The 15,625-nt window shown below is 42.2% G+C and overlaps 2 protein-coding genes across 3 annotated transcripts; both read right to left on the bottom strand.

The window, feature by feature from the left end:
• Window positions 1–2,854: 2,854 nt before the first annotated feature.
• Window positions 2,855–13,398, bottom strand: LOC100196833 (caveolin 3). 2 transcript variants are annotated; one of them, XM_082967323.1, is made up of 3 exons: window positions 13,264–13,398; window positions 4,856–5,233; window positions 2,855–3,950 (listed from the first exon to the last, which is right to left on the bottom strand). In XM_082967323.1, the coding sequence occupies exons 2-3, from the start codon at window positions 4,976–4,978 to the stop codon at window positions 3,609–3,611; spliced, it is 465 nt and encodes a 154-aa protein (XP_082823449.1). In that variant the 5' UTR covers window positions 4,979–5,233; window positions 13,264–13,398; the 3' UTR covers window positions 2,855–3,608. The 2 variants fall into 2 exon arrangements, with proteins under 2 accessions (XP_082823449.1, NP_001135327.1); NM_001141855.2 differs by lacking the exon at window positions 13,264–13,398 and having other exon boundaries at window positions 3,417–3,950; window positions 4,856–5,106.
• LOC106583537 (caveolin-2) lies at window positions 12,473–14,291 on the bottom strand. The gene is made up of 4 exons (XM_014167839.3): window positions 14,205–14,291; window positions 13,869–14,104; window positions 13,264–13,451; window positions 12,473–13,112 (listed from the first exon to the last, which is right to left on the bottom strand). Exons 2-4 carry the CDS (start codon window positions 14,097–14,099, stop codon window positions 12,962–12,964), a joined length of 570 nt encoding a protein of 189 aa, XP_014023314.3. The 5' UTR covers window positions 14,100–14,104; window positions 14,205–14,291; the 3' UTR covers window positions 12,473–12,961.
• Window positions 14,292–15,625: the final 1,334 nt, after the last annotated feature.

Here is a 15,625-nt window from a genome sequence, read left to right as displayed (position 1 = left end):
TATAATTATAAAAGGTGTGACATTTGTGAAGGTCTTGGATTACTCAAGTCCTCTCAATGTCTATGATTCAGATTAAGTCACTCCCTGTGAGGGAGCTGAGAACAACAAGCAGAGGATGGAAAACTTGCCCTGTAGTTCCTCCTAGTGGCCAGAAAGGTTTGTAGGTCTTTCAAAAAAGTGTGGTTACAGTCAGAAGCTATAACCCAGACACGTCACAGAGGCTATAAGCATCCATTGAAGCGTCAGTTTAGAATGTTTTCTCACCACCAAATACGAGTCGCAGGTAGTGGGAGAGGATGGAACTAGGTGAAACTTTTTCTGTTCCCAAACCTAGAATCTGTTACGAACACAGCGAAAGTTTTATAGACTTGACACTTTGCCAAAGTAAAAAAAAAATGGCATTGTTTAGGAGTGCAAGGTTGAATTGAGTTTGTGCACACACGCACTTCACAGACGAGGCGTTCCCTAACGGAAATATGCAAATATATGCAACAACGCAGCAATAGGTTCTCGCTAGCTCGTGCTTGGCTTTGCCCACCTCCTTGCTTGTTCTGCCCGCTATGCAATATTTTCTCCTACTGCAAAAGACACAGACAAACTATCTTGGGTTAATTATAAATATCTTTCAGTGGGCTTTCTCTGTAGCTGGGACATGTTCACCAAGGCACGTAACAGAACATGCTTTAAAGCATTTTACAATGTAAATCTAAAATTAGTGTTTCCTATTGGACAAGTTCAAGTAGTCACTCCCTGTTTCAATCCATTTTCTTCCATTTGATGCCTAATGAACACGACCCTGGTGTCGGTTATAACCTTTGTGTTTACAGATCCATGTCTGGAGTGTGCCTTGGAGTGATGACACTTTTTTTATGTTTAACGATTTAATGGTGTATCTTTAGATCAGATAACAGAATATTCCTCCTCCTTTGTTGATGCGTTAGTTGGGATGAATAAAATCACACTTGGCATCTAAATACAGGTAATCTCAAGATCATCAGATTCTTCTTTGACTTTGATAAACATGCTGTGAATTCCTATATATTGCAATTCCATATCACACACACATGCAGTTGAAGTCGGACGTTTAATACACCTTAGCCAAGAATAATTCTGTCTTTGGTCAGTTATGATCACCACTTTATTTTAAGAATGTGAAATGTCAGAATAATAGTAGAGAGAATGATTTATTTCAGCTTTTATTTCTTCCATCACATTCCCAGTGGGTCAGAAGTTTGCATACACTCAATTAGTATTTGGTAGCATTGCTGTTAAATTGTTTAACTTGGGTCAAACGTTTCGGGTAGCTTTCCACAAGCTTCCCACAATAAGTTGGGTGAAATTTGGCCCATTCCTCCTGACAGAGCTGGTGTAACTGAATCAGGCTTGTAGGCCTCCTTGCTCGCACACACTTTTTCAGTTCTGCCCACAAATGTTCTATAGGATTGAGGTCAGGGCTTTGTGATGGCCACTCCAATACCTTGAATTTGTTGTCCTTAAGCCATTTTGCCACAACTTTGGAAGTATGCTTGGCGTCATTGTCCATTTGGAAGAACCATTTGCGACCAAGCTTTAACTTCCTGACTGATGTCTTGAGATGTTGCTTCAATATATCCATATAATTTTCCTGCCTCATGATGCCATCTATTTTGTGAAGTGCACCAGTCCCTCCTGCAGCAAATCACCCCCACAACATGATGCTGCCACCCCCGTGCTTCACGGTTGGGATGGTGTTCTTCGGCTTGCAAGCCTCCCCCCTTTTTCCTCCAAACATAAAGCTGGTCATTATGGCCAAACAGTTCTATTTTTTGTTAAATCAGATCAGACGACATTTCTCCAAAAAGTACGATCTTTGTCCCCATGTGCAGTTGCAAACCGTAGTATTGCTTTTTTATGTCGGTTTTGGAGCAGTGGCTTCTTCCTTGCTGAGCGGCCTTTCAGATTATTTCGATATAGGACTCGTTTTACTGTGGATGTAGATACATTTGTACCTGTTTCCCCACCATCTTCACAAGGTCCTTTGCTGTTGTTCTGGGATTGATTTGCACTTTTCGCACCAAAGTATGTTCATCTCTAGGAGACAGAACGCATCTCCTTCCTGAGCGGTATGACGGTTGAAGGGTCCCGTGGTGTTTATACTTGCATACTATTGCTTGTACAGATGAACGTGGTACTTTCAGGCATTTGGAAATTGCTCCCAAGGATGAACCAGACTTGTGGAGGGTCTACAATGTATTTACTGAGGTCTTGGCTGATTTCTTTTGATTTTCCCATGATGTCAAGCAAACAGACACTGAGTTTGAAGGTGGGCCTTGAAATACATCCACAGGTACACCTCCAATTTACTCAAATGATGTCAATTAGCCTATCAGAAGCTTCTAAAGCCATTACATCATTTTCTGGAATTTTCCAAGCTGTTTAAAGGCACAGTCAACTTAGTGTATGTAAACTTCTGACCCACTGGAATAGTGATACAGTGAATTATAAGTGAAATAATCTGTCTGTAAACAATTGTTGGAAAAATGAGTGTGTCATGCACAAAGTAGATGTCCTAACCGACTTGCCAAAACTATAGTTTGTTAACAAGAAATTTGTGGATTGGTTGAAAAACGAGTTTCAATGACTCCAACCTAAGTGTATGTAAACTTCCGTCCGACTTCAACTGTAGATACTGTACGTTACATATAACCTTCACCACTGGCACTGAGACATGTTTGTGTAGATCCATCTGGCCCCACCCTTGCCTGAGCATACCGGGAATTCTTTCACTGAATATTTTCCATATCAGTTACATACAGTACTGTCGGCAGATTCTACGTCACAACGAGCGCTAAAGACAGACATCACATATACCTGGAACAATAAACAAGTCATTTATTGTAGCATCAACATGTGAAAAATGACCATGGAATAGAGCATGGAATATACTTAAGTATCAAATCAATCAAGCATGGATGAGTGTTGTTTGTAGTGTACCATGTTGTGTAGACCATGGATTACCCCCCATCTATAGCACCCAGATGCGAGCACTCTTCTTCTTGTCTTCTGATTGAACACAATAATCTCTATCTATCACAAGCTCTGTTTGGAAGATGGGTCAGACCCAGACCCAGCATCAGCAGTCAGACAGGAGGCCAGGGAAGTAGCCTACGTGGCATACTGCAGAGCACTCCATTCTGGCACCTCCGGTCTCCTGTTTGTCCCACCCCTACAGGAGGTCCGCTCCCGCTCAGCCCAGTCGAAGTCCTCTCTGTCCTGGCACCCCAATGGTGGAACCAGCTTCCCCCTGATGCTAGGACAGCAGAGTCCCTGCCCATCTTCCAAAAAAATTTCTGAAACCCTTCCTCTACAAAGACCATATTAAATAAGACATCTCAGCCCCCCCCCCCCAAAAAAAAAAAATCATACAGTTGTCTTTTACTAGCACTGAATTTGCTGATAACTTCTTTATTGATGTAAAATGTACTACAACTGATATGTGGTTGTCTCAGCTAGCTATCTTAAGATGAATGCACTAACTGTAAGTTGCTGTAGATGAGAGCATCTGCTAAAAAATGGGTGGAGAGCAGCCTAACCACTTCCTCCCTGTCCCATTCCCATGCTTCTGAACCCTACACCTCCTTCCGTAGCACCACCCGAACACTTGAGAATATTTTCGCCAGGGCTTCGAACAAGGGGTCACAGAAGGTGTGGATGGCCAGGGAGTAGATACGGCTCAGACACTGGGACTCGATCAGACAGCTTTTAATGCATGGCACAACGGCCCAGATGTGGCAGAAGGAGAGGCAAGCGAATAGGAAGCCCCACAGCAGAGCCACTGGGATCCCCAAAATGCCTGATAGGATGCGGTAGCACCAGTACTTGGACACAGTGAAGGTGGTGTAACTGGCCTTCCACACCCCGTCCAGACTGTGAGTCCCATCAGGCTCAGCGATCACATCCTCAAAGTCCACCTGCAGGGGGGGACAGAGAGGCCATTGTACTGTAATTGATAAAAGGGTCCAGCATCTGACACCAACGGAAATGAGACAGGACACCATTATGTTAGCTACAGGAATATCTTTACTAAGTTAAAACCTAATATCCGATGCAACGCATTATGGGTATTGTAGCACATTATGCTACAGCCATCAGCAGCTGGACCTTCTTTAAGCTCAGTTAAAAACTGCTATATTATATTGCCTGAAACCTCTCACTGTCCCAAGCAAATACATCTATCATGAGTAAATACTGTATAAGGCAATTGGATACATTCTTACAACATGGACAGATAGACGTTCTCTTTATAACAACCCGCCTGTTTTCAAGTCACAGATCTAATTAAAGGAACAGAATTTGGAAGCTGCAGTCCATCTGACACTACTACCGGTAACTATAAATACACTTACTGTGTATATATACAGAGGGCCATAAAAGCCATAAAAACCATAAAAACCATTAAAACCATAAAAACCATAAAAGCCTAATGATTCATTAGCAAATCAAAGAATACCAGAGAAAACCATCAAAGACATTATGTAAAAACATGTATTAGAACAAATTCCATGATGGCAGTTTTGGCAGATAAACATTCCGTTCCACTGCCATTCATACCCTTGTGTTTGCCTTCCCAGAAATATAGTCACTATCTGTAGCTGGCTTGGTAAAGAGCTACAGGGATACAGGCTGTTTCAGGGAACATTTGATGGTCACAATAGTAACCCAAAGGATAGCACTTCTGGTGCACGTGCAAGCACACACACACACACACACACACACACACACACACACACACACACACACACACACACACACACACACACACACACACACACACACACACACACACACACACACACTTGAATGTAATATAGCCTACCTTCACTATATCCTCGTTAACTTGCTTAGGGTCTCTGTTGATCAGGTCAATCTCTTTATGGTGTCCGTTTGCCTGAAACCTCTGTTCATAACCATTGTTGATATCAGCCATGGTTGCGGTCATATGCTAATCAAAGGAGAGGGGCAGAGAGGTACGAGGCAGAGTAGAGGGGTCCGAGAAGAGCGGTCTCAGTAGGGCTGGCAGTTATCCTGGATCTGGGCAGTGGTAGCTGTAGTGGTCAAAGAAGCAGTGTGGGGAGTGGGACAGGGAGTGGCTGTACCCAGGCTTCTGGATTTCCCCTCAATGTGATGTCACTCATGGAATGCCAGCAGCACCCAGCAGGCAGCTGCCCCTAGTTGTCCTGTCAAACTGTAACCACTGTAGCCATAGCATAACACAAACACACAAACGCACAACACATAGCCTACAGTTACACACATGCTTTGTTGACTACAACACATTCTCGTTAATTATCGCTTATAAACATCCTGTAAACACAACAACGAATGAACACACACACACACACACACACACACACACACACACACACACTCTTTTACTATCTTTGTGGGGACCAAACAATTGATTCCCATTCAAAATCCTATTTTCCCTAACCTCGAACCCTAAACCTTAACCCCTAGCCTAACACTAATTGTAACCTTAACCCTCAACCTAACCCCTAAGCCTTAAATATCATTTTTCCTTGTGGGGACTGGCGAAATGTTCCCACTTGTCCTAATTTTCCTTATTTTACTATTCTTGTGAGGACTTCTGGTCCCAACAATGGCAGTAAAACCAAGCCACCCACACACACCAGTAAGGCCCATTCTCTATCAACATTCATGCCATACCTCACACTGGGACCCTAAGCATTTCTTAAAGGATAAAGCAGACCTATGTTGCATTACACACATCCCTGATGGTTCACCACAGTAATTACTGTAGCCCAATATAGTGTGAAGATCACAGGAGGCTGCTAAGGGTATAATAATAGCTGGATTCAGAGCAAATGGAATGGCATCAAACATATTTGATGAATTTGATTCCATTCCACTTGTTCTGGTCCAGCCATTACCACTAGCCTGTTCTCCGCAATTAAGGTGCCACCAACCATATAGCAATGCTCAGATATAGACAAGTGAGGTCCGTACAGAGAATTGGATGACACTTTCCATGATGCACCTATATATAATGCCTTATGATACACTACCAACATATGTTCTGGTTAGTCCCTCCATGAAGAGACTTGTCATATATGATTGAGCAGGTGGATCTGCTGATGGGACAGAGAACTGTACAAAGATCTGAGACTGACATGTAGACCTAAGCATTTTGAGTTTGTGATATATTTACTACCACACGTTAAGTTGAGAGCGGACGGTGGTGATAAACAGCATCAAAATGCTTTCTCTTCTAGCGTTAACCCCATAAAACCTGAGACTCACCTAAAATAACGCAACTTGGCAGGAGATGTAGCATGCTGATGACGTTGGAATATATCATGCATGGCTACCTTTTTTTTTCTTGTCACAAACCTTTATTTCCATAACAACCACAAATGGAATGTACCATGAAGGTCTGCCTGTTTTTTCTTGTCACTCAAACCTGTGTTCCCATAGCAACCAAAATGGAAAGTACAAGGAAACCTGTGTGTCTATAGCAACCACAAAATACTGCAATGCATATATGGTAAGTAATCATCATGATATTAAATTCCCCACCTCCCAACTATTGGCTTAAAAACCTCTTAAGGATCTGAGCCTTTTTTTCAATTTTTGCCTAAAATGACATACCCAAATCTAACTGGATTACAGGACCTGAAGCAATGATATGCATATTCGTGATACCATTTGAAAGGAAACACGTTGGAGTTTGTGGAAATGTGAAATTAATGTAGGAGAATATAACCAATTAGATCTGGTAAAAGATAATACAAAGAAAAAAACATGCATTTAAAACATTTTTTTTACCATCATCTTTGAAATGCAAGAGAAATGCCATAATGTATTATTCCAGCCCAGGTGCAATTTAGATTTTGGCCACCTTGATTTAGGTACAATGATCGAATTCAGCCATTTTAGGCCAATATTAGTTTTCTTTAAATTAACACTTTTTATCTCCAAATTCATTGTAAGTATTGTGCAATATACAGTTATCAATGACTTTACTAATGAAATGGTTTAATACAAAACAACATTTCAACCATAGTTTCCTCTGGTTGTTTATCATGTCAATGGGGTTGGGTAAGAGGATATTTTGTTTTTTTAAAGTGGTACATTAACCTGTTGGGGGTAGGGGGCAGTATTGACACGGCCAGATAAAAAACGTACCCGATTTAATCTGGTTACCACTCCTACCCAGTAACTAGAATCTGCATATAATTATTGGCTTTGGATGGAAAACACCCTAAAGTTTCTAAAACTGTTTGAATGGTGTCTGTGAGTATAACAGAACTCATATGGCAGGCAAAAACCTGAGAAGATTCCTTACAGGAAGTGCCCTCTCTGACAAGATCTTGTTCTTCTTGTCTCTGTTTATTGAAGACTGAGGATCTTTGCTGTAACGTGACACTTCCTACGGCTCCCATAGGCTCTCAGAGCCCGGGAAAAAGCTGAATGATATCGAGGCAGCCCCAGGCTGAAACACATTTGCGCGTTTGGCAAGTGGCCGATCAGAGGACAATGGGCTTAGGCGCGTGCACGAGTCGACCCCGTGCTTTATTTTCTTTCGTCTTTTTACCTAAACGCAGATTCCCGGTCGGAATATTATCGCTTTTTTACGAGGAAAATGGCATAAAAATTGATTTTAAACAGCGGTTGACATGCTTTGAAGTACGGTAATGGAATATTTAGACATTTTTTGTCACGAAATGCGCCGTGCTCGTCACCCTTCTTTACCCTTTCGGATAGTGTCTTGAACGCACAAACATATCGCCGCTGTTTGGATATAACAATGGATTATTTGGGACCAAACCAACATTTGTTATTGAAGTAGAAGTCCTGGGAGTGCATTCTGACGAAGAACACCAAAGGTAATCAAACTTTTCTAATAGTAAATCAGAGTTTGGTGAAGGCTAAAGTTGCTGGGTGTCTAAATAGCTAGCCCTGTGATGCCGGGCTATCTACTTAGAATATTGCAAAATGTGCTTTCACCGAAAAGCTATTTTAAAATCGGACATATCGAGTGCATAGAGGAGTTCTGTATCTATAATTCTTAAAATAATTGTTATGCTTTTTGTGAACGTTTATTGTGAGTAATTTAGTAAATTTTTAGTAAATTCACCGGAAGTTTGCGGGGGGTATGCTAGTTCTGAACGTCACATGCTAATGTAAAAAGCTGGTTTTTGATATAAATATGAACTTGATTGAACAAAACATGCATGTAATGTATAACATAATGTCCTAGGGTTGTCATCTGATGAAGATCATCAAAGGTTAGTGCTGCATTTAGCTGTCTTCTGGGTTTTTGTGACATTATATGCTAGCTTGAAAAATGGGTGTGTGATTATTTCTGGCTGGGTACTCTGCTGACATAATCTAATGTTTTGCTTTCGTTGTAAAGCCTTTTTGAAATCGGACAGTGTGGTTAGATTAACGAGAGTCTTGTCTTTAAAATGGTGTAAAATAGTCATATGTTTGAGAAATTGAAGTAATAGCATTTCTAAGGTATTTGAATAACGCGCCACGGGATTTCACTGGCTGTTACGTAGGTGGGACGAAATCGTCCCACTGGCCCTAGAGAAGTTAAAATCCAAACGTTTGATATATTCCTTCTCACCCATGGTGACCTGATTATGTAAAATCATATTTTCTCATGATAACATTCAGTACGGGACAAACTCCTCTCCTCATACAGGAGTTCTTGTGTGGTACCACTGAGTACTGTCAAGCAAATCACATTCAGACCAGTTGTGTGTGGAAACACGATTCACTTCAAATACAGGGAGTTTGCCTGTGCTTGTTTAATTAATTGAAGTGCCCCATTTCCTATTCTGGGAAGGCAGGGGCATTTCCAGGGAGGAAGAGAGCAGCGTCCAGACCCTGAGCTGTGAAGTGAAGATGAAATGAGGTACTAGATGTTAGCATAAGAATGGCTGATGACATAATCAGGTCACAATACCTTCGCTACCCTCCAGTCCCTCGACTTCTTGGCGCTGACATAAACATGGATTACCACAGAAAACACTGCTACTCCTACTGCTCTCTCCTCGTCTGACCACGTGTTCTCGCATACCCCGAGAGCATCTGGTCAGCGGGGTGGTGGCATTGGAATCCTCATCTCTCCCAAGTGGACATTCTCTCTTTCTCCCCTGACCCATCTGTCTATCTCCTCCTTTGAATTCCATGCTGTCACAGTCAATAGCCCATTCAAGCTTAACCTGTTATGGCTAGGGGGCAGTATTTTCACGGCTGGATAAAAAACGTACCCGATTTAATCTGGTTACCACTCCTACCCAGTAACTAGAATATGCATATACTTATTACATATGGATAGAAAACACCCTAAAGTTTCTAAAACTGTTTGAATGGTGTCTGTGAGTATAACAGAACTCATTTGGCAGGCATAAACCTGACAAGGTTTCAGGCAGGAAGTGGCCTGTCTGACAAGGTGTCGTTCTTCTTGTCTCTGTTTATTGAAGAGTGAGGATCTTAGCTGTCCCGTGACACTTCCTACGGCTGCCATAGGGTCTCAGAAGGCGGTAAAAAGCTGAATCGTGGCTTTGCAGGCCCTGGCTGAAAAAAAGTAGCGCGTTTGGGTAGTGGCTGGTTACAGTACTGTGAGACTCAGGCTCGTGCCCGCGTCGACCGAAAGCTTTGTTTACTTTCCTCTGTTTAGCTAAAAGGAGATTCCCGGTCGGAATATTATCGCTTTTTTACGAGAAAAATTGCATAAAAATGGATTTTAAACAGCGGTTGACATGCTTCGAAGTACGGTAATGGAATATTTAGATTTTTTTTGTCACGAATTGCGCCATGCGCACGACCCTGATTTACCATTTCAGATAGTGTCTGGGACGCACGAACAAAACGCCGCTATTCGGATATAACGATGGATTATTTTGGACCAAACCAACATTTGTTATTGAAGTAGCAGTCCTGGGAGTGCATTCTGACGAAGACAACAAAAGGTAATCAAACTTTTATAATAGTACACCTGATATTGGTGAGTGCTAAACTTGCCGGGTGTCTAAATAGCTAGCCCGTGATGCCTGGGCTATGTACTTAGAATATTGCAAAATGTGCTTTCACCAAAAAGCTATTTTAAAATCGGACATATCGAGTGCATAGAGGAGTTCTGTATCTATAATTCTTAAAATAATTGTTATGCTTTTTGTGAACGTTTATCGTGAGTAATTTAGTAAATTCTTAGTGAATTTGCCGGAAGTTTGCGGGGGGTATGCTAGTTCTGAACGTCACATGCTAATGTAAAAAGCTGGTTTTTGATATAAATATGAACTTGATTGAACAAAACATGCATGTATTGTATAACATAATGTCCTAGGGTTGTCATCTGATGAAGATCATCAAAGGTTAGTGCTGCATTTAGCTGTCTTCTGGGTTTTTGTGACATTATATGCTAGCTTGAAAAATGGGTGTCTGATTATTTCTGGCTTGGTACTCTGCTGACATAATCTAATGTTTTGCTTTCGTTGTAAAGCCTTTTTGAAATCGGACAGTGTGGTTAGATAAAGGAGAGTCTTATCTTTAAAATGCTGTGAAATAGTCATATGTTTGAAAAATTGAAAAAGTTTTTGTATTTTTGAGGAATTTGTAATTCGCGCCACACCTATCATTGGATATTGGAGCAGGTGTTCCGCTAGCGGAACGTCTTAACATCCTTATCATTTATCGCCCTCCAGTTTCCCTTGGAGAGTTCATCAATGAGCTTGACGCCTTGATAAGTTCCTTTCTTGAGGATGGCTCACCCCTCACAGTTCTGGGTGACTTTAACCTCCCTACGTCTACCTTTGACTCATTTCTCTCTGCCTCCTTCTTTCCACTCCTCTCCTCTTTTGGCCTCACCCTCTCACCGTCCCCCCCCTACTCACAAGGCAGGCAATACGCTTGACCTCATCTTTACTAGATGCTGTTCTTCTACTAATCTCACTGCAACTCCCCTCCAAGTCTCTGACCACTACCTTGTATCCTTTTCCCTCTCGCTCTCCTCCAACACTACTCACTCTGCCCCTACTCAGATGGTATTGCGCCGTCGCAACCTTCGCTCTCGCTCTCCTGCTACTCTCTTCCATCCTATCATCTCTTCCCACTGCTCAATCCTTCTCCAACCAATCTCCTGATTCTGCCTCCTCAACCCTCCTCTCCTCCCTTTCTGCATCCTTTGACTCTCTATGTCCCCTATCCTCCCGGCCGGCTCGGTCTTCCCCTCCTGCTCCGTGGCTTGACGACTCATTGCGAGCTCACAGAACAGGGCTCCGGGCAGCCGAGCGGAAATGGAGGAAAACTAGCCTCCCTGTGGACCTGGCATCTTTTCACTCTCTCCTCTCCACATTTTCTTCCTCTGTTTCTGCTGCTAAAGCCACTTTCTACCACTCTAAATTCCAAGCATCTGCCTCTAACCCTAGGAAGCTCTTTGCCACCTTCTCCTCCCTCCTGAATCCTCCTCCCCCCCCCTCTCTGCGGATGACTTTGTCAACCATTTTGAAAAGAAGGTTGACAACATCCGATCCTCGTTTGTTAACCTGTTTAGGATAGGGGGCAGTATTTTCACGGCCGGATAAAAAACGTACCCGATTTAATCTGGTTATTACTCCTGCCCAGAAACTAGAATATGCATATATTGTTTGATTTGGATAGATAACACCCTAAAGTTTCTAAAACTGTTTGAATGGTGTCTGTGAGTATAACAGAACTCATATGGCAGGCCAAAACCTGAGAAGACTCCATACAGGAAGTGCCCTCTCTGACCATTTCTTGGCCTTCTATAGCCTCTTTATCAAAAACAGAGGATCTCTGCTGTAACGTGACATTTTCTAAGGCTCCCATAGGCTCTCAGAAGGCGCCAGAACGGGGAATGATGACTCTGCAGTCCCTGGGCGAAAAACAGTAGCGCATTTGGATAGTGGTCGATCTGAGAAAAATGAAACGGGTGTGCGCGTGCACGTGAAGAGTCCATTTTACAACCTGGGATAGGATTAAGTAATCCTTCTAACCCCCCCCCCCCCCCCCCCCCCTCCCTCCCTCCCACCCTCCCCCCCCAAAAAAGATATAGATGTACTATTGTAAAGTGGTTGTTCCACTGGATATCATAGGTGAATGCACCAATTTGTAAGTCGCTCTGGATAAGAGCGTCTGCTAATGACATAAATGTAAATGTAAACAATACAATAACAAGAACCCAACTATTTGAATCGTATTACTGTACTGAGTACAACATTGTTATTGAGAAAAGTTGTGTCTCTTAGAAGAATAGGGGATATTTCAATTGAATGGTTTTGTATATCGAAACAAGTCTGATATTGCTGCATATTGATCAAAATCTTTAACACTTTATTTTAGATATCCTGCAATCCAATTTTCATCAGAATATATATGATAAAAGTACAGCTATAGTAAACTTTATATGTTCTACTATACCACAAAAAATTGTGGAGGCACATTTTGAACTGTGTGGTCAGGTTTTATTGAAATAACACTATACACCAGTGCTGTCTGAATAATACTGAATGTGCTCATCAAACATGGGAATCATCTGACACTATCACATGAGAAAAAGACAACTCAAAGCACAGTTCAAGTGCATACCAGATACAACATTACCTTAAATGAGTGTGAATCTTTTACACATTCCCCTTTTCACCTTCACTTCTGACGACATCTTAGATAAGTAACCAATCACCTTGTTGGAGATTGTTTAAAAAAAGTATCCAGTCTTGATCAATCACACTGATCTCAGTTCAGTTGTAAGATCCCATGATCCACCAAGAAGTCTGTAGTTGTGCTCCTGGTCTGATCCTAGAGCATCCTACAAACACTTTACCCAGGCCTGATAGTCTCCCAAGAGGACATTCCATAGTAGGGTAACATTGGGAACAATCCCATATTCCATATTCCAAATCCTGATTTTGTGTGAAGGTCCAATATTCTGTCATTCCTGAGTCAGGCGAAGTCTGATTCCATCGTAGCACCTTGCTGCACTAGTGAGGAATGGGCGGACACCAATGTCCAGTATGATGCTCCATAGGCTCTGCAGCCAGTATGTGATTATAAGGATATGATGCACGAATGGGCTAAAGAACCTTTCAGGATTAGATAGAGAATACAGGGAGTAAGAGAAGAGAAGAGTTTCAAGATGTTAACTTATGGTTCACCCACTGGGCACAGATGTCATTTCAACGTCTATTTCATGTTGGTTCTTCAGTGAACAGTGAACTGATATTATAGACATACCATATGTGTAGGAAGCTGAGGATGGCGAAGATCAGTCCGGTGATGATGGACACAGGGACGGCCAGCAGGACGGTCACTATGCGGTAGATCCAGACCCTGGTGACCTCGAACAGGGCGTTGCTCCAGATCCACACTCTGTCTCCACTACGTACTGATGCCGGCTCTGCTATCACATCCTCAAAGCTCACCTAGAGGCAGAGTCATAATCTTGGGGTGATTGTTTATAGACAGACAGTATGTTTTTGACACTCAAAGGAAAATATAGATACACTGCAGTCAATGACATGACCACAAGAGGGCAGTGCAAGTATACAAAAACAACTGGGACATGCCACATTACTATAGAAATATAAAACAGATTTGTTAGATCGTTTTAGTAATTATGTTTGACTAATTGGGTTAAGACAGATAATCTGCTTGAAAAAACGACAATCAAGCTTGTGACAGTGTTACCCGTTTCAGGGTACAATCCTGAAAGCACAAAGAACTAATTCATGAAGTCATTCAAATTGACAAAAATATATAAACACAGAAAATGTAGTCTGGTTAGCAGTTAGCTCCTGTTTTTATGGGTTGATGCATTGATGTGAGGTTGTGTGAAATACCTTCAAACACTCGTTGACTCCTCGAGGGTCTCTCTCATTCAGGAGGGGCTTGGTGTCACTAAGATCCACTAACGGGGACACAGGTTCCTCCTCATCCATCCTGTCCCCCAGTTCAGCCTTCCATAGCAGCTGAGGCTCCTCATGGTCCTCATACAGGTCTGCATCAAGGTCTTCATCATCAGTGTCTCCCAGGTCAATCTTTGTCTCCACTGGATCTGTCTTCCTCATCATGGTGCCTTTTCAAGGGAACAAATAATGTTTTTTAGAATGGATTTCAATATATGGGAGTGTAGAGAGTAACAGGACCAGAAAGACTCACTCTGCCTACACACATACCTACACACTCACACCACACTGTCAAACTGTGACACTTTCAGACAGAGGATGGCCACCAGGCTGTTCACATGGGTGTGGCTAGCAGCAATGGGTTATATTGGGAAAGTGAGACTGGCCTGGTTAGAATTTTCAAAGGGGCTTTGGTGTGTGGATCACTTCCCCATACCCAGGGAGAGAGGAGAGGGGAGAGGGAGAAGGTAAGGCGAGAGGGGAGAGGGGAGAGACCCTCCCTGCTGCAGGATATAAATACCTAGAGAGAGGACTATATACAGACTGCTCCTATGATCATACAGTGATCTACCCTGCCCATCTGATCCAATAGAGACAACTCAGATTGGGAACTCTGCAGGATACTTGTTTTAAACTCTCCACTTGATATGAAAAGGAGAACGTGGAACGTTTCCTACAGTTGGACTAAACTGTGATATGAATGTCATAGCGATATGGCAACATGATCTCACAAACACACTTCAATATGGACACCTAAAATAGATAGGTTACTCATTGTTGTGATATCATTGACTTGGTGATGATTAGCCTGCCGTGCACTCTGTGGCGTATTAGAAGTAGTAACTTTACCTGGCCCAGGTCCCACAGGAAGGTAATGCAAACCAGTCCAGGGTCGTATTCATTATTGCACACTGTAGAAAAATGCTTTGCAACGGAAAATGAAAACAATTATTCTTAATTGACAAGTTCAGATATTTCCTCCCTGTTTCAGCCCGTTTGCTCCCATTTTGTTCCTAATGAACAGCCACAAAACCAACATGTGCGTAACTATGGGGCAAAACTTCGATTGTTGACAAAATGTAAACTATATTTAGTCTCCAATGTTTATTGAAAACATAAATGCATTTGCACAATGAGCACTTGTTGTCTCTCAAATACATAATTGTATTTGGTTAGCAAGCTTAGGAATTTTTGCCATATTAGCATTGACATGAAATCAGTCAAAACACCTCAAAACAAGAACAAGATAAAACTGGCTGAAAAGAGACACTTACAATTCCCCACATGGCAGTTTCTTGTCATTGTTGGTAGCTATCTGGCCATTCAGAATCAAATCAAATGAAATGTTATTGGTCACACATATTTACCAGATGTTATTGCAGATGTAGTGAAATGCTTCTGCCCCATTGAAGCATGCGCATCATTTTCGAGATGTCAGTTAATCCATCTGTAACACTCATCAAGGGACATTGGTGGCACCTTAATTGCGGAGGACGAGCTTGTGGGAATGGCTGTAGTGGAATGAGTGGTATGGTATCAAATGCTGTACTTCAAACACATGGTTTTCATGTTTTCGAAGCCATTCCATTTACTCTGTACCAACCATTATTATGGGCTGTCCTCCCCTCAGCAGCCTCCTGTGCCACCCATACTCAGAAGAAGAAGAGGGTCAACTAAGCTGTGTAAAGGCT

Source organism: Salmo salar, chromosome 22 (assembly GCF_965601325.2).
Source record: "Salmo salar chromosome 22, fSalSal1, whole genome shotgun sequence".
Lineage (NCBI taxonomy): Eukaryota > Metazoa > Chordata > Actinopteri > Salmoniformes > Salmonidae > Salmo > Salmo salar.
This window is presented reverse-complemented; position numbering and strand designations above follow the sequence as displayed.

Bases quoted from the DNA above. Each gene is read 5' to 3' on its own strand.
- LOC106583537 (XM_014167839.3), bottom strand. From the start codon at position 14,099: ATGATGAGGAAGACAGATCCAGTGGAGACAAAGATTGACCTGGGAGAC. The intron at 13,452-13,868 runs GTATTTCACACA...CTCTGCCTCTAG, and splicing joins GAGTCAACGAGTGTTTGAAG to GTGAGCTTTGAGGATGTGAT. The intron at 13,113-13,263 runs GTATGTCTATAA...TAATCCTGAAAG, and splicing joins CTCAGCTTCCTACACATATG to GTTCTTTAGCCCATTCGTGC.
- LOC100196833 (XM_082967323.1), bottom strand. From the start codon at position 4,978: ATGACCGCAACCATGGCTGATATCAACAATGGTTATGAACAGAGGTTT. The intron at 3,951-4,855 runs GTAGGCTATATT...CCCCCCCTGCAG, and splicing joins TTAACGAGGATATAGTGAAG to GTGGACTTTGAGGATGTGAT.